General features: G+C 43.0%; 2 protein-coding genes across 4 annotated transcripts in view; one reads left to right on the forward strand and one right to left on the reverse strand.

The window, feature by feature from the left end:
- Positions 1–21,719, reverse strand: part of crb (cell polarity complex component crumbs) — a 71,647-nt gene that overhangs the window by 13,356 nt on the left and 36,572 nt on the right. For 2 of the 3 annotated variants that reach the window (XM_069509883.1, XM_069509882.1), the window contains exons 13-32: positions 18,601–18,692; positions 18,052–18,261; positions 17,681–17,822; positions 12,715–12,822; positions 12,501–12,623; positions 12,104–12,252; positions 11,580–11,775; positions 11,020–11,206; positions 10,377–10,556; positions 9,505–9,727; positions 8,163–8,405; positions 7,255–7,467; positions 6,685–6,928; positions 5,881–6,049; positions 5,107–5,341; positions 4,249–4,380; positions 3,489–3,682; positions 1,907–1,930; positions 1,370–1,474; positions 361–501 (exon numbers count right to left, since the gene is read on the reverse strand). In XM_069509883.1, coding sequence (XP_069365984.1) covers positions 361–501; positions 1,370–1,474; positions 1,907–1,930; positions 3,489–3,682; positions 4,249–4,380; positions 5,107–5,341; positions 5,881–6,049; positions 6,685–6,928; positions 7,255–7,467; positions 8,163–8,405; positions 9,505–9,727; positions 10,377–10,556; positions 11,020–11,206; positions 11,580–11,775; positions 12,104–12,252; positions 12,501–12,623; positions 12,715–12,822; positions 17,681–17,822; positions 18,052–18,261; positions 18,601–18,692 — 3,310 coding nt within the window. The remainder of the gene's footprint in view (positions 1–360; positions 502–1,369; positions 1,475–1,906; positions 1,931–3,488; positions 3,683–4,248; positions 4,381–5,106; positions 5,342–5,880; positions 6,050–6,684; positions 6,929–7,254; positions 7,468–8,162; positions 8,406–9,504; positions 9,728–10,376; positions 10,557–11,019; positions 11,207–11,579; positions 11,776–12,103; positions 12,253–12,500; positions 12,624–12,714; positions 12,823–17,680; positions 17,823–18,051; positions 18,262–18,600; positions 18,693–21,719) is intronic. The other variant, XM_069509884.1, reaches the window with a different exon arrangement.
- On the forward strand, positions 12,982–16,974 carry LOC117997373 (nitric oxide-associated protein 1). The gene is made up of 4 exons (XM_034985641.2): positions 12,982–13,722; positions 14,456–14,661; positions 15,279–15,396; positions 15,734–16,974. Exons 1-4 carry the CDS (start codon positions 13,123–13,125, stop codon positions 16,916–16,918), a joined length of 2,109 nt encoding a protein of 702 aa, XP_034841532.1. The 5' UTR covers positions 12,982–13,122; the 3' UTR covers positions 16,919–16,974.

Genomic DNA, 21,719 nt, shown 5'->3' on the forward strand with positions numbered 1-21,719 from the left:
CTGGACAATCAAAAAGTGCACAGACTGATAATGAGCACAACCTAATTTTGGAGTATTCGCATACTCTTCTTCCTAATGTAAAATGAACAGGACAGACGCAGTTTGACAGTTTAAAATTTAATTTTAGATGGTAAAACCCATGATTTTAGCGCACAGTCGTGAGCCTACTGTTTAAATTTGTATCGTGCACTAAAATTTAGAGTCTTTAAATGTAAAGATCATGTTCTGTCCCTTTTTAGCATTGTTAAAAGAAAAGGATGCAGATACTCTAAATTTAGTTTAGAGAAAGCCAACGGAATCGGTGCCAGTATAGTACAGTACAGATAGATAATATGCAGCCAGCTATAAACAAAAAGCTACCTGTAAGTGATGGTGAGCGAGTTGGGCAGGTCCACGGGGTCCAGCGTGTGCGCGGCGAGCGCGGCGCCGCGCGGCACGCGCAGCCGGTAGCTGAGGGTGGTGTTGACGCCGTCGAACGTCGCGTTGGACACGCACTCGTACCTGTGACCATTACATACGTACACCACTTGCCATGTCTTACATTTCAGCGAGAGATCACAATTTGAACGGACTTCAATAGAAACAGATTCTCAATTCCAATGATACTTTTGTGTGCTTTCGTATATTATAGATACGCGCCATTTTCGGTGACTAAGGGCCGGTTGTTTCAACAAATTTTGACGGACACGTAACCTTTAAATATGGCGCTAACGAACGTAAGAAAAGAAAAAGCGTTGATTCAGCATCTATTAGCGCTAACGTTCGTTAAAAAGTTACGTTTACGTTAACCAGTGCTGGCGCCATTGGTGATCGTCAAATCAGTTCGTAACTTCATACTTCCTACAAACGGAATATTTTATTTACAAATTATAATGGAATCAATTGAATTCAATGCTTTTAATGGTAGTTTTTTTGAAGATGAAAGAGAATTTTTAGAAAAGAATAAGTGTTTAAAATGCGAAGTAGCAATATCAATAACTATATAATTTAATATAAAATGAAATAAAAAAGGATACGGAAAAGCAAGTTAATTTTTTGGGTTAGTTTCGTAACCAGAATAACAAAGACGAACAGTTTTTTGTACAATGAAGCAACGCTCTTAAATGAACAAATGTTAAAATTCGTCTACGTCTGTTTTTTTTTTTTTTTTTTTTTTATTTATAACAATCGTAGGTACACCAAATATTTACATTATTATTTTCTCGCCAAACTGGTGAGCCAGTTTGTTGGCGAGCTGGCGCTCCTTAAAAATAACTATAATCTACGTATTAAATTTTAACGAACGTATCTTACGAAGACCAATGGTTTGAAACAACCGGCCCTAAGGCAGAGTTGTTCAAAATAAAGTGATAATGTGTCTGTGGCTTACCCGCGGTCGAGGTTCCTGCAGTGCGAGTTGAGCGGGCAGCCCTGCAGCTGGCAGAACTCCACCTCGCCGCACTGCTTGCCCTTGTAGCCGCGCGGACACGCGCATCTGTGGGCACGCACCCTCACTTTAGCCTAGCTCTATGGGAGAAATCTTCTTAAGGCTCCCTCTTGAGGAAGAGATTGAGGGATTTGAATTTGAACCCTCCCTTGAAAAACAGGACAAGACAGAGAAAGACTCCCTTGGTCGCTAACTATGGGCCTCATATGGAGAGAGCTATGCGTGGAGTTTCCCTACATGATCAACTCAGAAATGAGGAGATCCGTAGGAGAACTAGAGTAACCGACATAGCACGTAAAACCACAGCAGATGGTTCGTAAAACCGATAGACGTTGGGGTCCCAAGGTGCTGGAATGGCGACCTCGCACCGGAAGACGCAGCGTTGGAAGACATTGGTCATTCATCAGGTGAATCATTTACAACTAGAAACTAGTACAATGAAAATGATGGCGTTTGCCAGTTGGTGCGAGGTTTACGCACCTTTTGACACCTTCTGGCGTGCTTCTAAAAATGGCGGCCCGTTACGAGGGTTGCAATAATATTAAAACAAAACAATATAGAAAAAAGATATAAGATAGATGATAAAAAAGCATCTTCAAACATTATAGAAACATAAACAAAACCAGTACAGAAATATAAAAACACAAACTAAAACATCAGAGATATTTATGCATATTTGCTGAGAAATTAAACAATGGGGCCGATTCTCTTGTACACAATTTCTAAACCATAGTGCTATCCTTTTCCGCAAGCAACACTATGAAAGGGATAGGAATAGATTTAGACTTGCCATTTTAGTTTAGTTTAGAGATTTGTATACAACGGAATTAGCCACAATACATACATAAGTTTAGTGTAATTATCGTGTGGAGAATTAAAGCGGGTTTAAGCCGCGTTCACACGTCGCGGTCGACCGGTAGACCGACTTGATAGTCCAACTGATCCGTGTAAACAATGTTTCGATCAAGTAGTTCAACTTCAGTATCGATATGACTAAGTCACTTCGATTGCGAGTAAGAGTCCCCGCAGACCACAAACTTCTTATCGGCCGATAGTTTGGTCGGTTTCTTAATCAGTATGAAGATGTAATCGTTATAATTTGCGCACTTACATACTTACATCTTCATACTCATTAAGAAACCGACCAAACTATCGGCCGATAAAAAGTTTGTGGTCTGCGGGGACTCTAAGAGCGAGAGATCGCAACCCCACTGGGATCCTCTCTCACTCTAATTAATAAATTAGAGCAAGAGTTTAGAGTATTAGTTCACTTCCTACTTATCGCTATCACACTTTGACTAATAAGTCAAACATAGCGATAAGTAGGTATTAGCTTCAAGTAAGTATTGGAAGTGAACTCTCCATTACTTCTACTTCATAATCAAGCCCCAGCCTACTGACTCGCTAATTCAGTGTCTACAGTGCGACAAGGCTATTTTGGCACTAGAATGACATTGACAGGTGGGCGCTGTTAGAGAACGAAGGCTTAGACTATTCAAAAAAGAACAAAGGGGACACTTGACGGCAACGTTAGTTCCGATTTTCGCCACAAGCCAAGATAGCCTTGTCGCACTGTAACACTGATTAGTGAATGATAGCTATCGAGCTCATTTGACATTTATTTTTAATCCATTGAAGGTTTTCTACGAAAATACATTTTAATATCTCTCAATGAAGCAGCAATGTAGAACCAACCAACGTCAAATGAGCTTGGTGGCTATCAATCAGTGTACACTGAGTTAGCGAATCACCCCGCAGATCATCATCATTAGCCACAGCTGGACATAGGTCTCTAGCAGGGACTTCCACACGCCACGGTCTTGCGCCGCCTGGATCCAGCGGCTCCCTGCAACTCGTCTGATCTCGTCCATCCACCTAGTGGGGGTCTTCCAACGCTGCATCTTCCGGTGTGAGGTCGCCAATCCAGCACCTTGGGACCCCAACGTCTACCGGTTGTACGAACTATGTGCCCTGCCCATTGCCACTTCAGCTTTGCAACCCGTTGAGCTATGTCGCTTACTCTACCCCGCAGATGGAGCTGTACAAACTTGGGCCCACATACGTGTAGTCGTTCCAGGTGAGCGAGCAGGTGGCGTTGTGCAGACAGGGGTGCGAGGCGCACACGTCGTCCGACACCACGCCGCGCAGCACGCCCGCGGGGTCCAGCGACACCTCGCCGAAGGGCGCCGGCACGCGCAGCCCCTCCGCCTTCAGCGGGAAGAACTCCACCACGGCCACGTCGAGCCCGTTCGAAACCTGCACACAATACATGTACGTAACCTTTAGGCTGACATCTATAGAGCGCACTTTGACTATGCTCAGACTTACGATTGAGTTAAAACGAGACAGATTTATGTGAAAGATATACATCTGTCACGTTTTAACTTTGTCTTAAGTCAAAGCTAAGTCAAGTGCGCTCTATAACGGCTTTGATATTTTTAGTAAGTTTTATGTGTGAAATGGTGATAATTGAAAGAATTCGTTGTGGACTAAGACACAGACCAGAAAGCTACTAACTAATGCAAATATGGGACTTTTTGGGGGAACTTTCTATTTTAATCTTAAAATCATTTCGCAATTTCGCTTAAAAAGAAAGAAAGAAAGAAAGAAAAGACGTTTATTTATGCAATTGTGCCACTCATTACAACAAAGCTAAGAGCTGGTTATTCCGGCGCTTTTTCCACCTGAGAACAAGCAAAAGAAGCGCCGGAACAAACTGTCATATTGTGTGGCACAACCCGAAAAAACATTACTCAAGCACTGGATATTCTACAAAATCACTAAGAAATGAGAGTCGAAACTCTCAAAACAAAAATGGTGACCTGCACATCCTGTATGACGCCCTTGAAGTAATCGTCGTCGTCGGGCTCGGGCAGCGGCGCGCCCGTCGTCGCGTTCTCGTAGGCGGCGGCAGTGGGCGGCGGCGGGGGCGGAGGCCCGCCGAGATACAGCACCTGGGAAGACCATCTTATGTACTCATTGCTTTCAGTAATCACAAGGTCAAAGTTTTTCAGTCGTAATAAGCTAATTATTGAGGTAGGTAATTTAGAGCCTCAATAGCTCAACGGGTAAAGGAGTGGGCTGAAAACCGAAAGGTCGACGGTCCAAGCCCCGCCCGTTGCACTATTGTCGTACCTACTCCCTAGCACAAGCCTGACGCTTGTACTAGAAGTAGGTACCAAAAAAAAATTCGTATGAAGACAAATGAACTTTGACTGCCCATTTCCAGGCACATGTAATAAATAAACAATAAAATTTTCACTTTTTTTTTTAATTTTTATTCAGATACAAGTTAGCCCTTGACTGCAATGTCACCTGGTGGTAAGTGATGATGCAGTCTAAGATGGTAGCGGGCTAACCTGGAAGGGGTATAACAGTTTTTTATTAAACCCATACCCCCGTTGGTTTCTACACGGCAGCACCGGAACGCTAAATCGCTTGGCGGCACGGCTTTGCCGATAGGGTGGTAACTAGCCACGGCCGAAGCCTCCCACCAGACAAAATATATAGTCCGCTGTAATAATAATAATAAAATATGTAGTATCACTGCAATATATAGTCCGCGACAAGTTGAGATGACGCACGTCACCCGCACCGTTTTAGCGCGGGGGCTGTGCGGGGCATTCCCTCCCCGATTGTCATTTCAAGCTGCACTACTACACTTCCTGTGCTACACAAACCTGCGCATCGAGCTGTTTAGCGGCCGATATGGACTTCCTGAAGTACTCCGTGCCGTTGAGCTTGACTTGCACCAGCGTGGAGTTGCGCACCACCTCGATCAGGTACAGCAGGCCGTTGTCCAGCCGCGTGCCGCCCACCGTGTAGTCTTCCGGCGTCTGGTTGAAGCGCAGGTGGACTAGGAGTTCCCCGGCCTTCAGCGACGCTCCCACTAGCGTCTCTTCTGTTTGGCCGTACCTGCGCGGAGAGTTACATCTCGTAAAGCTAAACTTGTGTACACCCCAAGATATGTAGTGCTTGTATCCATAGTGTTGTATCTACACAATAGATATAGTACATTGTCTCGTGCACAAAAGTAGAAGGGCATAGCGTCAACTTATTATCCAGCGCTAGACGCGGTACAGCGGGCGTGTGCTCGGAGCTATGTGGTGGGGAGCCAGTGAAATGGACTTGCGTTCTAACTGATTCCCTTGTGATAGTTTGAGTTAAAACGAGACAGATTTATGTGAGAGATATAGCTCGGTCTCGTTTTAAGCAAAGTCAGAGTGCGCTCTATACAGTGGCGTGCAGATCATAGAGGCATAAATGCACTGCTTACCCCAGTTGTAATAGCTCAATGCATATTTTTCATTATGACCTGCACGTAAACAGGTTCCTACCTAACTAATGCCTACCCTGTCTTCGAACACTGTGCACGCCACTGGCTCTATAGATCTCACCATGAGAGGAGATCCGTGTTTAGAGCCGGCGATGTGTCGATCATGGTGATGACTTACTTGGGCAGCGAGCCGAGGTAGAAGATCTGGCCGGTCGGCTTCCTGGTGCGGATGAACATGGAGATGTCGAGCGCGGCGTGCACCGCGCGGCGCGCCGCCTCCGACACCTGCACCGTCACCACCGAGTGCGGCGTGGCCGCCTCGTGCCCGAACGTGGCTGCCGTGTAGTCTGCGCACACACACACACACACACACACAACTCAGTCAGAAACCGAAGATCTTTTCATGCCGTAATAGCACAAGATCAATTCTTCGCTCAAGAAACTGCTCTACAAAAAAAAAACAATTTGGTTTTGTTTTGATTAATCATTTGATAAATTCAAAATGCTTCAATGACCAAAACTAAAATTTTAACACCCATTGACATAAACGAGAAAATGTTTAAGACGTAATGATTGAAGTGAAATTGGTGAGAAACCCATGATGTTTTACCGAGATACAACGATTTATATAATACGAGATAGAGATTTATATAAAACGAAACATAACAGATACTGGGTGTCTGGTGCACTTCGACCGCCCGTTGTGCCAGATGCTTTTTTCCACGCACATGCAAACTGTAGAATCAACTCCCATCGGCGGTGTTCCCATTAGATTACAACATGGGGTTATACAAGGGGCGGACTAACAATTTCCTGAAAGGCCGGCAACGCATCGGCGGTTCCTCTCGTACTGCAAATGCTCATGGGCGGTGGTAATCACTTAACTTAAATCACTTAATCAGCTAACCCGCCTGATCGTTGGCTCGCCATTTTTATTAAAAATTTAAAAGTAAACCAGGTATAAAGAACAGAGGCAACTCACTATACTGGCACCGGTCTCCCAAGTGCGGGCGTGGACAGGTGCATCGGTAGGAGGTCCAGTGGTCCTCGCACGCTCCTCCAGACAGGCACGGGTTGGGCGCGCATTGCGGCACTCGGGGACAGGAGGCCGACACTCCGCGCAGCACCGCCTGGGCCACTCTCTCGCCGTCCTCGTCTTCTTCCTCAGACCCTGATCGTTCCGTGCGGCTTTCCACTGCAGTTGCGTTGGAATCCTCCGGCAGAACCTGTTTACGAACACTGTCACTAACCAGGGGGGAAATGGATAACACACCTAATAAATTTGACTGTCAAAATCATCGCGATTCATTGAATGATGCTGCTCATTGAATTAAAACTGATTTTATAAGCACTGAATGTCAAAATGTATAAAAAGATCAAACAACGAAATTATAGAAAACATTCCAAAAACATGTCCAAGACCAAGACGGATTTTTTCTCAGTGTTAGAAGTTTTGGCCTGTGTAGGATTGGAGTTCGAGTACATTCAGTTACATACGAGTCTAGGTTAAGACGAGAATGATTACGAGTGGGATTTGCCAAATTCTAGTCACCCATTGGCCATTAACGACTACGTCCTGGAAACAGCCGATGAAGAAGTTGGGTCCGTGCGTGAGCGTGGCGTACGACGAGCCGGCCGTGCCCAGCCGCGTGGACGGGAACGAGGTGACGGACGCGTTGAACGCCTCGTTCTGGCTGATGGGGTAGATGGTCTGCTCCTCGTTGGCCGCCAGCACCAGGTGCGAAGAGTTGATTGTTACGAACACCTGCAACCGACGCTCGACTAGTAAAACGCACAGACGCACATGCTTTGGGAACACACGTCACTAAAGTTAAAACTGCTCAATAGTCTGCAAGCTTTTTTATTCATTTCATCATGGTCAACCCATCGCCGGCTCACTATAGAGCACGGGTCTCCTCTCAGAGTGAGAAAGGTTTTTAGTCATAGTCTACCACGCTGGTCATATGCGGATTGGTAGACTTCACACACCTTTGAGAACATTATGGAGAACTCTCAGGCATGCAAGTTTGCTCGCGATGTTTTCCTTCACCGTTGAAGCGAGTGATATTTTATAACTCCGAAAACTTAAGAGGTGCGTGTTCGGGATCGAACCCTTGACCTCCGATTAGAAGGCGGACGTCCTAGCCACTAGGCTCTCACAGCTTTTTTTATTTAGCAACTATAAAAAAGGAAGTAGACGCCAGTTGCTATCATTGAGATTGGACCTAATAACAACTTCCTTGCCTACACATTTCTGATTCGAACCGCTTAGATTCGGAACACCCTTCCAGCATCAGTTTTCCCCTCCAATCATAATATGGGTACCTTCAAGTCAAGTGTGAATAGGCATCTTCTAGGCAAGCGCGCTCCATTTTAGGCTGCATCATCACTTGCCACCAGGTCTGATTGCAGCCAAGCACTAGTCTATAAATTAAAAAAAAGGGGAAGGAACAAGCTCACCTTCTGCCAGTTGCTGTCGTTGAGGTTGGAGCCAATGAACACGCCCTCCCACTTGTTGAGCAGGCTGGAGTGCAGGTTGAGGCGGCCGTTGGACAGCTCCAGGAAGAAGTAGGTGAAGCCGCGGCCCATGGCCAGCAGGCCGCTGCCCAGCGTGGTCTTGAAGCGGAAGGAGATGTCGTAGCCCTCCTCGCGCGACGTGTTCACCTCCGCGTAGCTGCTCTTCTCCAGTGACATCGTTGTAATCTACAACGTGACAGAGTTGCTATACAGGTCCCTATCCTTCTCGTTTTTCAAAATCATCATCACCCTAAACTTCGATGGAAGGCAGTCACCAAATTAGCAAATCTTCAGAAAGATTTTACAGGGTTACATCACGAAAAATAAAAGTATTATTTCTCGTACGTGATATGGAGAATCCATCGTATACGAGTCCACCTAGCACTTAATCGGTTTTTGCTTGTATGACCAGGGTGGATATCTACAAAGGAAACGTATAAGATGACCAATTCTATAAGTTCCGCAAACTGCCAATGCGTGGCCACCATGTTAGTGACGTCAGCACTAGACTGAAATTTCGAGCTGATGCTATATTTTTATTTCGGTTGACACCAAAATGACGTCAATTCGATGTTAATGAGACGTGGTTCCAGCGCAATAACAATTTTCGGGACTTATAGCAGGAAAGAGTCAAATATCCTATAATGGATAAGGAAGATTTCATACGATTAATGACATTTGTTAAGTATAAAATGTATATCGCGATACCCGAGTTCGATCCCGACGAAATCATATTAGACTCTAATTAATATTTTGTAATTTGTTCTATAAAATAGTGAAGTTTGAAGGTCACGATCGGCCATTACGATTTACGACATTACCGATCAGCTGTACAACGCAACAAGACGTTCTGTGTACCTACGGAAATAATGCGTGTGTGACGCAATTATTATGTTAGTTTTGGATATTTTACGATTTATAGAAATCTTTATTAATTTGCGATTAGCAAATAATGTATCTGCATCAAATTCCAGAAGGGGTGAGTTGCACAGTTATTAATATCAGGTTAGGCATCACTTTAGCCTTTATAGTGGTTTTTAAATGTTGATTTCTCGATTGTCGTAGCCTCACGGGAATGCCCTTCTTGGACCCTGACCTTTACAAACCCTGAATACAGCTAGCCGAGGTCTGGTTTTGGTAGAGTTCCGGTACAAAAATAGCAAAAACTCTCCTGGCGCCTAAAATCTAGGCTAAGACTTAGCCTAAGTGCATGTTTTGTATAATAAATAATTAGTTTAAACAGTTTTGTGTAGCATTATTGAAGCAAACCCGTAACAATCCTTACCTTTTCGCACGTGGTGCCGTAGTAGCCGGGTGCGCAGGAGCAGTTGAACCGGTGGTCGTTCTCGTTGACGAGCCAGGGCAGGCACGTGCCGTTGTTGCGGCAGGGCTCGCCCCGGCAGCCCTCCAGCACCACGGAGCAGTTCTGTCCGCCCCAGCCCGGCTCGCAGAAGCAGTAGTAGGAAGCGCGGCGATCGTCGCAGCGCCCGTGCTCGCACGGCGTGTATCTGTCAATATACAGCTCACGTCACGAATGTTGGAATAGAACAGGCCATTCCAAACTTGTAGCAGAATTTTAGCGTTTAAACTATCGTGAGTGATTTCCACTGGGTTAGCCCGACTAGTTTCGAACCCATCCGGGGTCCTTTTTCGATGGGTTCAACTAGTTGGGCTACGGTCGACTAAACACGTGAGTAAAGCCGGGTGTGAGATATTGTAACAGAATGTTGAGAATAGCTTGCCTCGTTGACATTATACCAACAATGGGGCCACCCATTTTCTTCCTTCTTCCTTGGCGACTTCCAAAAAGGAGATTTTCTTAAAGAGGGCATATTTCTTTTGTAATTACACAATTATACCTGAGTTAACTTACAAGCCAGATTCGATCACGTTTTAAATCTAATCATATTATGTAGTTATGTAAAAAAAACTAAGAGGAATATTAGTCATGTTAATCATGAAGAATATTCTCCTTTCCCTTCCAAGTAAGCGTAAAGCTGGTGTTACGTATCAGGCATGACAGTAGTGCATCGGGTGGGGTTTAAACAGCTGACCTATAGTAATTTCGTCCGTTGAGCTATTGAGGCTATTACACCTATGCATTATCCCACATTCGTTAGATCACTTCGACGACGCGTAGTCGGTGGGATACACTACCTCAAGCACTCGTTGATCTCGTCCTGGCAGTGGTCGCCCTCGTAGCCCGCGAAGCATTCACAGGAGTAGCTGCCGATCCCGTCCACACACTTGCCGTACCGACACGGCGACGACGCGCACTCGTCTATGTTGATCTCACAGCGCGGGCCCGTGGTGCCCGCGACGCATACGCACTCAAATCTGCACACAAAATAACACATCAGTTAAAAGCAGTTGGATAGTAACCATGTCGTGTCGGATTGTATAATAAGACTCTTTTCATTTCTCATTGACATAACTTGCGTGTCTATGATACATGACTTCTATCTGTCATTCGATTTTGACAAGTCTAACATCAAACATGACCAAAGCACAAAACCCTTGAAAAACAATAGATCTAAACTCACTCTAAACTAGGTCTAAAATCAACATGACTTTATTAAAATATTATTGCGTTTAACCTTCATTTCACAAAAAAGTTGGGATTCCACATTAAATATTTTTAAAATATTAGTAATATTTATTCCAAAAGTGCTTAAAGCTTGCGGTAGGAGTACGACAATATTGAGGTTTGAGTACCGCTGATTTTTCGAATTTCTTTAAGGCTGAGGCTAAGGTTTAAATTTTACTTTATCAAGAACTACACAAAATTTATTTACGTTACCCGCTAGCGTTCTCGAACGAGAAGGGCTGATAGAAGTGTTCCGGCAGCAGCATGTGCGGCTGTGGGCCCACCTGCGGCGCGTCGCCGCGCGCACTGTAGAGGCTCGCGTTGCTGCGCTCCAGGCATATGCCCGCGTGCTTGCACGGCGAGCTCTCGCACTCGTCAATGTCTGTCTCGCAGTTCTTGCCTGGTGATTTATAACAAAATAAAGTTCAAATGAAATATGGAAAGTTTGTTTTTCTGTCGCTTGGTATATTTCAATATTGTACTTTGTTACCCTCATCGTTGATTTCTAAATACATGAAGACGAAAGTCTTAAAACTAGTGTGTCTTTCCCGTCCTCACGTATGGGACTGAAACATGGACACCGACAAACGGTCTCTCTTCCACAAATTCAAAGTCAATCTACTATGGAGAGGACTATGATAATAGGACTTTCCCTGAGGGATAAAATACGAATTTAGGAGATCCAAAGGAATTAAGGCCATTCACCCAAACCATAAGCAAGCTGAAGATACAATGGGCAGGCCATGCTTATCGTTGAGGCGATATGTTCTCACCAGTGAAGCCCGAGTAGCAGTTGCAGTGGTAGTCGTTGACGTCGTCGAAGCACGAGCCGCCGTTGCGGCACGGCTGCGACGCGCACTCGTCGATGTTGATCTCGCAGTCGTCGCCGGTGTAGCCCGTGCCCGCGCAGTCGCACGTGTAGCCGTTGAGCCCGTCTTCGCAACGCCCGCCGTGCTCACACGGCTGGGACTACAAGGGCAGTCAAAAACCTTTTATTAACTGTTTATAGGAGTAGGCGTTATTTTGCGAAAATCCATGATATACATTTAACCAAAAGCTTAATTTGCAGATTAAAAGTAAAAGATGCAGCATTCGATATGCACCAAGCAAGCAAAATGCACCACCACCAAGCAGCACCACACAAATCCCAAAACACACTCAACACACGTTTCGCCCCTAAACCGAAGCATCCTCAGGAGATATTTAGATCTTATAATCCACAATTGCAGTCTTCACTTTCACTTTGCAAAAGCACTTTGTAAGCTATGTCACTGCGTAAATACTAGTGTAAACCCACCAAACAATCGTCAATGTTGATCTCGCAGTGGGGACCGGTGAGCCCCTCCTGACACACGCACTTGTAGCTGGCGATGCCGTCCACGCACGTGGCACCGGCCGCGCACGGGTTAGTGGCACACTCGTTTATGTTGATCGAACAATCCTTGCCTAAAATGAAAAAAAAAAACAAAACTTGTTTATGATTTGTATAACATGTGCCAGTGAAGATACAAATCGAAAATGGCGACCTTAAATTCCCTCTCACTTACACACAATAGTGAGCGAGTGAGAGTACTTTAAAATTATTTTTTTGTATTGACACAAGTCTAAAAGTGCCAGAACATACAACACATGACATGGAATAAGACCGACTTTACATTTCAGTAGGTATATAGCTATGCAAAATATGTACAAACCTTCAAATCCCTCAACGCAAGTGCACTCATAGTTGTTTTCCAAGTTTTGACAGGTGCCGCCATTTTTACACGGTGAAGACAAACATTCATCAATGTCTTGTTCACAGCTGTCGCCAGTGTATCCTGAAATAATACATTTTTAATTGATTTCTAAAAAAGGAAGTCAAAGGAGGAAATCAATACAAATGGCATCAAACAAATAGTGAAAATATACCTGGTTTGCAATAACACTGGTATGAACCGTGCATATTGACGCACACTCCGTGATTACATATCTTCGGCATCAATGCGCATTCATCTACATCCAACTCGCAGAATCTTCCTGTGAACAAAAATATAAATAGTTAAACAATATCGGATCGGTATGCGATATCGTGTAGGACAGTATGAAGACACCCGATTTGTCTATGGTACACCGTACGCGTCAGTTTGAACTTTGAGTTTGACTTGACGTACAATGTCAATGTCAAACATGGAAGCCGAAGGCCCGTAGGCAGTCGTTGTTTTGTTTATTATTTAATTAATAAAAATCTATGTTAAGTCTAGTGAAAGCATGTGAAGTAATAGCGTAATTTTATTAAATTACTTTAGTATGAAGACTTATTTATATTAAAAAGCTACCATGTTGTATTCAGTGCGTAACGTTTGGAGGTTATATCGCAAAAGTTTCTCGGCCCGTTTTAACCATTCGCGAGCAAACGAGAGTGATAAACGATTATTAAACAAGGATTTTAAACGTCTATTACAACAACATAAGGACAAAATTGTGTTTAGTTCGTATTTAGAGCATGAAAAGTTACAACTAGGTTACTATAAGTATTATGTGAAAACTATCAGAAAAGCTAAGGAGATCGAGTCGAAAGAGTTTCATGAGAAAGGTCTACCTCCTCTACCATTATCCTTGAAGTATTATGTAGACAAAGAGAGACTCTTAGAGGATGAAACTGCACCGGAAGTTGAAGAACCAGCAAAAACATTTCAATTACCATTTGGTAACACAACTCGTGTTGATATAAACGAGGATGAGATAAAATCTCAAGAAAATACCGATAATGTAGATACAGAATTTGACAGATCTAATATAGAGAAATGGATGACAAATTATGAACAGTTTGATGACACTAAACTGTTGTCTACCGAGGAGGAAAGTGATGAAGAGGGTGTGGAGAATGAGTGGAGCAAGCATTATGGCACTCCCGACCCCACTGTAGCTGTCAGTCAGGTCTAGTTATGTACTATTCTGTCTGTACAGCTGAGTAATATGAGATTGTGCTTTGAACCATTTGGCTTTGATGCCTTTGTTGCTTTGGTTATGCATAATTCAAAATTACTTCCATCATATCTGTTTTGCAAGTAAAAATATATACATTTCTTTAAAAAGGTTATATAAAGGATATTTTTGCAAGCAAACAATAAAATCAACTATTTTGTTTTTTAATGTAATCTGTTTTGTATCTATCTTATGCACTGTACATAAGTATAATGTTTCCTTCACTGAGAATCATCTTCATCTTCATCTAAATATATAAAAGGATTGACTGACTGACTGACTGATCTATCAACGCACAGCTTAAACTACTGGAAGGGTCGAGCTGAAATTTGGCATGCAGATAGCTATTATAACGTAGGCACCGCTAAGAAAGGATTTTTGAAAATTAAACCCCTAAGGGGGTGAAATAGGGGTTTTTAATTTGTGTAGTCCACACCGATGAAGTCGCGAGCATAAGCTAGTAATGAATAATGATGAATTATCATGGTCCATGAATGTGATGAATTATATAAATGGATTAACTTTTTGAAAACTAAATTAGCGGATCTACGTTTCCTACACCTGGTGCTTGGCAAGGATTCACTTGCTTATAAGTAGACTGGCACAGCTAAAAGCTTACCCGAGCTCAAATAAGTGTAATAAACATGAAATTATTATTTTATCACTAAACAAAATTAATACACAGGTACCCTGCGGAGGCTGTGGCGCCCTCCTACATTGCAATGACCCTGCCATACCAGGGTATCTGCCCAGTGAGCTGTTCAAGGGAAGAAAGGTCGAGGAGCTAAAGACTATGGAGTGTCAGAGATGCCATTTCCTCCAGGAGTACAACATTGCTTTGGATGTCACAGTTCAGCCTGAAGAATATGAAAAACTTCTTAAATCAATTCGGTATTGTGGCTAATTCAGTTCTACATAATCTCTAAACTAAACTAAAATGACACATCTAATCTATTTCATAATGTTGCTTGCGGAAAAGGATAGTCAAAGAGAAGCAATGCATTTTTCCTAATATTTGCAAGTATTGCGATGTATAAATGAATAAAGAGGATAAACATTACCTATATATCCATACTTATTAATGCGATATTATAAATGCGAAAGTGTGTCGGTCTGTCTGCTAGCCTTTCACGGCCTATCCGTTTAACTGATTTTGACGAAATTTGGTACAGCGATAGCTTGCATCCCGGGGAAGGACATAGGCTACTTTTTTACCCACGGGATTCTTAAAAACCTAAATCCACGCGGACGAAGTCGCGGGCATCATCTAGTATTTTATAATTTTTATAGTGTTTTACCTACACTTCAAGGAAATTTCTAAATAAACCGTTGCTTCAGTACTGAGTGAACATACATATCACAAATATTGTCAGTAGCAACCGAGTTGTAGCTTAGTGGTCAGAGCGTCGGCCGCGATCCCAGGAGACGCGGGTTCGATTCCTGCCGGTTGGCAGATTTTGATATGTATTTAAAATTGTTGGATATTATATTCTGAGTTTTATTTGCAGGTATGTGAAATCCCTAGTGCTGCTCATGGTGGACCTGCTGGACTTCCCCTGCTCTATCTGGCCAGGCATAGTGGATATTATAGGCACTGACAGACCTATTTTTATTGTTGCCAATAAGGTGAGAAGAACAGTAAAGAATTAGAAATAACTAACTAATGACTGTAACTGTCTGGGTTAAAATAATAAGGCATCCTTTTTCCATCTCTAGGATAAGATCTAGCTCTGTGCCAAGTTTGTCAAAATCGGTTCAATGGTTGTGCTGTGAAAACAGGATGAGCAGACAGACACATTTTCACACTTATCGTATCGGTTCGTATCCGTGATTCTTTGAAGTGGTCGTCATACGAATACATAGATTCCGTTCCGTCAAATCACGGATGAGTGCACAAAGGCCCTTATGGTAGTATAGATTAGTTCTTTAGATTCATGTAAACAAGATTTTGCTTGCTTTCCAGGTGGATCTTCTTCCTGGTGACAGCATCGGTTACCTAAAGCGTATAAAGGAATCCCTTCTCTCGGAAATCAAGAAAACCAAGTTAGGTGAAGCTAACATCAAGTATGTAGCACTGGTATCAGCCAAAACCGGCTTCGGAGTGGAAGAGTTGATCTCAGCAATGTTTAAACTTTGGCTGTACAAAGGCGATGTTTTTCTGGTCGGCTGTACAAATGTCGGTAAAAGTTCGCTGTTCAATGCTCTTCTACAGTCGGATTATTGTAAAGTACATGCAGTTGATATAGTGAAAAGAGCTACTGTAAGCAGATGGCCGGGGACTACCTTAAATCTTTTAAAGTTCCCCATTAACAGACCTTCAGGGTGGAAGATACGGGAGCGAAGCAAACGGCTGCTATCCGAAGCGAAATTATTTAAAGTCGAAAATGAAATCAGGCAAGATCAAATATCTGGTAAAAAATTTGTTGAGCCACCATCCTTGATATGTCACATCGGCAGAACATTCACCGAACATATTGCTAGGGACGACAACTTTGCAGGAAAACGCCAAGATTTGACAGTATTAGATGAAAACCATATGTTGTTCAAGAAAAGCAAATGGTTGTATGACACCCCGGGGGTTATTCACCCAGATCAAGTCCTATCACTGTTGAGTACAGAAGAATTGTTATTGACCATTCCTAAGAAGTTGATAAGACCTCAGACTTACTACTTGCGTCAAGGGACTACGGTTCTTATAGGTGGTTTAGCGAGAGTTGATCTTTTAGACAGTACGGAGCCTTGTCGCTTCACCATATTTTGCTCTGAAAACCTTCCTATTACTGTAATAAACACTGAAAACGCTGATGAAGTCTATGAGACATTTGTTGGCACAGAATTGTTTGCTGTACCCTCGGGTGGTATGGATAGACTTAGAAATTGGCCTGGGTTGAAGAGCAAGGAGTTTGAGTTTAGTGGAGAAGGCCCTAAGCTATGCTGTGGTGATGTAGTCCTATCTTCCATAGGCTGGGTGGCGATAACGGCTAAGAAAGGCACCAAGTGTACAGTATCAGCGTGGACTCCAGAGGGCAGGGGTATCCATAAACGGTATCCTTCAGTGTTGCCATATTCCATTAATTTAAAGCAGAAGAGAATCCAAGGTACACCAGCTTATATGGTAGGAAAAGTTTATACAGGCGAAGAACCATAGATAATTTTATTTTTAAGTTTAAATGTAAGACTTGTAAGTAATAAAGTATAAAAAGTGAGATGTTGTTTTAACTGACCCACAACTTTTGTAGTTGGAATTGTTATAAAACCTTTCAGCAGTAGTTGAAAACGAAGTTTGGGAATTTATGGGGAGAATCGAATTTAAAATAGGGATGCTATTTAAACTATCTATCATAGATGGCGCTTATTAATAGATCGCGATTGTATATCGCGCTTAGAAGATTCTTTACCGATACATTTATAAAATTCCGCCCGCGACTTCGTTGACTTAAGTTTCAATAAAGCACTACAGCTCTGGGTGGGTCTTAGCTTGGCCAAGCAAACATCTTCCTTCCAGCAGATGCTCCAAAAACCCTCATGTCCTTCTCCACTTCATCAATCCACCGGTCTAGGTCTTCCTCGGCCTCTACGGGCCGTCTGATTTGCTGCCCAAACATTTTTTCGGGGCTTTCGTGTAGTCTATGCGTTGAACATGTTTTGCCCATCACATTCTTGACAGTTTAATGGTTTTGTCAACATTCGGTTCCTCAAAAAGTTCGTGCACTTAGTGATTGTAACGAACGCGCCAAAAACCATTACCTAAATAGCACCGCGTAAGTTTCGGTTTTTAAAAATCCCGCGGGAGCTCCTTGATTGTTCCCGATCCCGGGATGCAAGCTATCCCTACACCGTTGCCGTCGTAGATGGCGTGAGGTTACCAAAGCATTCCCGTTGCAGCTGTATCAGCAAGGGGCTCACTCACCGCTGTATCCAGATGGGCACTGGCAGCGGAAGAGGCCGGAGTCGAGCGCCAGACAGGAGCCGTTGTTGCACGGGGACGACGCGCACGCCGAGTCGGCGGCCGCCGCGGCGCAGCGCCACGCGCCTCCTTGTTCCACGCATTCCTGGGGAAATCACCGCTCATTGATGCCTGTCTCTGTCGAATGCTTATTGTATTCAATCGGTTTAGAGCTCAATTACAAATAAACAATCGGTTAATATGTTTTGTGAGACTGAAAGATTGGCTAATTCCGTGGGTTTATTAAGATCAAATCGCATGGCTTAAGCATTTCTTCGAGAAGTTTTCTGCGTTTTGTTTACGTTTTAAGTAAAGTAATGAAAAACAGAGTATACCTGTTTGGGCGGGCAGGGCGCGGCGGCGGCGCGGCAGTCTAGCGGCAGCTCGCACTGCGCGCCCCCGAACCCCGGGCGACACTCGCATCCATCAGCGCGACACGTGCCGCCGTTGAGGCACCCTCGCCCGCACTCGTCGCCCTCCGGCGCGGGCACGTCGCAGCGCGGCCCCGACCAGCCCGCCTCGCACTCGCAGTGGAAACCTTTCGCCTGACACGAGACACACAAGTCAGCTCTGATATACGTATAGTACACGACAGATCGAGATCACCCCGGTCAAGGTGTGCGGGGCGTTCCCCCCCCCCCCCATACCCCGATTGCAATCATATATGCACACGAGCCGTCAGGAACAGAGACTACAAGAATTTGATCTTAGAAACCATGACCTTTTGAAAGGAAATACAAACTTCGTGCTGTGCTTTGTTTCATAATTATAAACTCCATCGCAGCTCAAGTGCATTGGAACCTTAAAGAACGGATTCAAAGGGTGTTTCAATGTCAAAAATAACCATAATGGCTTAAAGAAATGTTTGTTTGTTCGCTACTCACGTGATCGCGACACGAGACGGCGTGCACGCAGGGCGAGGCGGCGCAGCGCTCCGCCAGCGCCTTGCCGGCAGGGCCGAGCTCGCAGTACACTCCTGCCAATACGTACACAATCTACACACTGACAAACAAATCTGTACCGATCTTAGGATGTTTGCACGGCATCATAACGATAGACTAAAGCAGATGGACAACATCTTTCATAATATTAGATATTAGGATTATTTTTTTTGGAAAAAACTCGACTGCGGTTTGCACTGCTGCGCTGTTTCAACAAATAGCGGAAGAATTTTTTCTTCACTTTTTTTAAAATAGTCACTCGGGATTATGTAAGGATTCTAACGATATCCCATACATCTAAATCTATTCAAGCATTTAGAAGTTATGGTGGAGTAAAGGAACTCTCACACTATCATACATGAACTCTGAAAACATTACACTCCTTTTTTGGGGAGTCGTGTAAAAAAAGGTTTTCAGCACTAATGGAAATAAAATTATTCATCACAAGAATTTTTCCGTCATTTCGTTGTGCTCAACAGGGACAGTATGTATACTATCTCTGTGGTAGGGAGGTATTACTCTTCCGATTCTTAGGCTGAGATCTGTAGAGCGAACTTTGAGTTTGCTCAGACTTAAATGAGACAGCATTATATCGCCGACATCAATCTGTCTCGTTTTAACTGAAACTTAAGTCTGAGCAAAGTCAAAGTACGCTCTACAGATCTCAGCGTCAGTATAAACTTTAAAGACGCACGATACAAAGTATTTGGTTTCACCTTATAAATTCATTCTTATGGACGATTTAAAACCAATCTACCTATAAAGCATAAAAAATGTATAAAACAAGGGGGTATTTCGTACTGAATATAAAGCTCTACTCCAAGACCATGGCTATGTTATTGGGAACCAAAAGGGAACTATAAATTTATCGTCTTTGAAATATTACATTGAGTTATTCGCAGTTTCAAAAGCACATGCACAATGAAAAACAACACGCAACTTATGATCATTTCAAGACATTAAATTGCTGACGCTGAAAACGAAAAAACAACGATACAAAAACATTTATTAAAACTTTTGCTAACATCCATGTTACCATTACACGAACAATGCACGCTGCCTAAAGCCTAAAGTACAGTGCGCTCAACCTAGCACCATTATTGATCCAAGCAATGGCCGCAAAATGGCCGAGAATTCTTGAAAAGGCAAAATTTTGTAAAAAAAAAAGGCAGCACAACACATAAATGGTATATGAATGGTCTAAGAAAAACGCGAAATAGAGTGATGGGATCAACATATTGCCCCCTATAGCCATAGTTTCCTAGTTACCACGCATTAAGTTTCACTGTGGTAACCCATAAAACTCGAAATTGCGGGATGGGACCAAAACCCCTTTTAGCGACAGTTTCCTTGTTACCTACAAATGAATTTTACTGTCGCTTCCCGAAGGGAAGACACTCATAGCAATTTTGCAAGACATGTCATTGAAATCAGCGGCTCGATTGAATGACAGCTACAATATCACGGCCGCAATGATCTCCGATTGGTTGATGCTCGCTCACTATCGGCATTGTGTTGTTGCAACAAGCACACCTTAAATTCAGCCAATCACAACGATTGCGATTGTAACAATGATCGATGCAGTTCTCTCGCAATCGAGCAGCAGCTCAATTTCGGGATCATTAATAGCTACGCATAGGCTGAACGCACTAAAATTATTACTGACAAACACTTTATGCACGACAACAGCCCTCCAATTGTGTAAGAAAAACGTATTTATCGTTATCGTAATCGTCAACAAATTTGATTGTCAGGATGGACGAACGGTAAAATGATTCAGTGGTTATGGTTTTGTCCACACTTGTACTTTAGTAATTGGCGTACGAGGACGTCCGCAGGTCAGGATGGCAGTGTCGTAGCCGGATGCACATTAAACAAAACGGAAATGCGCCACCTAGTGGCAAGAACACAAAATTGTATTTCCGGCACGCTTTTACAGAAATCATGACGTGGTCTATTTATTTGATCAGACTGACTCAAGATTCACTTCTTGGTTGGCTTGCAGCGTAGTAAGACGTGGTCCTTTGATTGGCTGTGAAAAAATGTAAACAGCGAATCAACCAATCAAATGGCAGAATTTGTTGACGATTACGATAACGATGAATACGTTTTGCTTACACAATCGGGGGGCCGATCATTTCATGAAGGAACACCGATGACAACGCAGGCACATTCAGGCCACATCCCACTAAGCCCACTAGTGGCTTGTACCTTATAGCTAAGTCCTTAATCTTCTTAATGCTAACTACGGGGTACAGTGTTACTCTACTGCTCCATCCGGCTGCTCTGCGCGCCGCCCGCTATGGAATGTTCAAAGTGTCACGAACAAAATTGTGCAAATACAGAGAGTAACCAGAATGCTAGCAAAAACGAAGACAGGTGAAAGTACTGATGATTACTGATATGGCACCACAAAAAAAAACGCGAAATAATAATTAGAAAAATATTTTGTAAAAGTTCAATATTATATACCAATTTTTAATGATATGACGTGAAAAATCAAGAAACAAATTCAACATGAGGTTAGCTTGATAAACGAAGAAATGCTGCAATGAATCTTCATCTCTGGGAAAATAGAAATGATATATTATATTGTAAATAAAACATCTGACTGTCGCTAAAAGTCAACGAACGAGACGTAAGTAGGTTACTCGGAGTCATTGCTACGTCGTAGGTGCCGTTGACCCGAACTTTGCACACTATAGCATTGCAAGTTTGAAAAATACTAAATCCCTAAAACTACAAAATGTGGCAATTTTGGATTGTGTTTAGGTAGTATAACAATAACGCTAAGTTTTTGCTAGCTTCCTGGTTACAAGTTAATCATAATAATGATATTCATTGAGGGCGGCATATACGGCCTGTATATACAAGTTAATCATAATAATGATATTCATTAATAAAATAAAATAAAATAAAAATAAAATAAACTACCGGGTACATACCGTCCCGTCCCGTCATGATCACGACTCATGTAACTCGAAATATCGATAGTTCAAAATCATGTTAATTTTGGTAAGTACCCGATATTTACATTATAATATTTAATATTGAAAATATCT

The sequence above is a fragment of the Maniola hyperantus genome, chromosome 4, assembly GCF_902806685.2.
Source record: "Maniola hyperantus chromosome 4, iAphHyp1.2, whole genome shotgun sequence".
In the NCBI taxonomy this organism is placed as follows: Eukaryota; Metazoa; Arthropoda; class Insecta; order Lepidoptera; family Nymphalidae; genus Maniola; species Maniola hyperantus.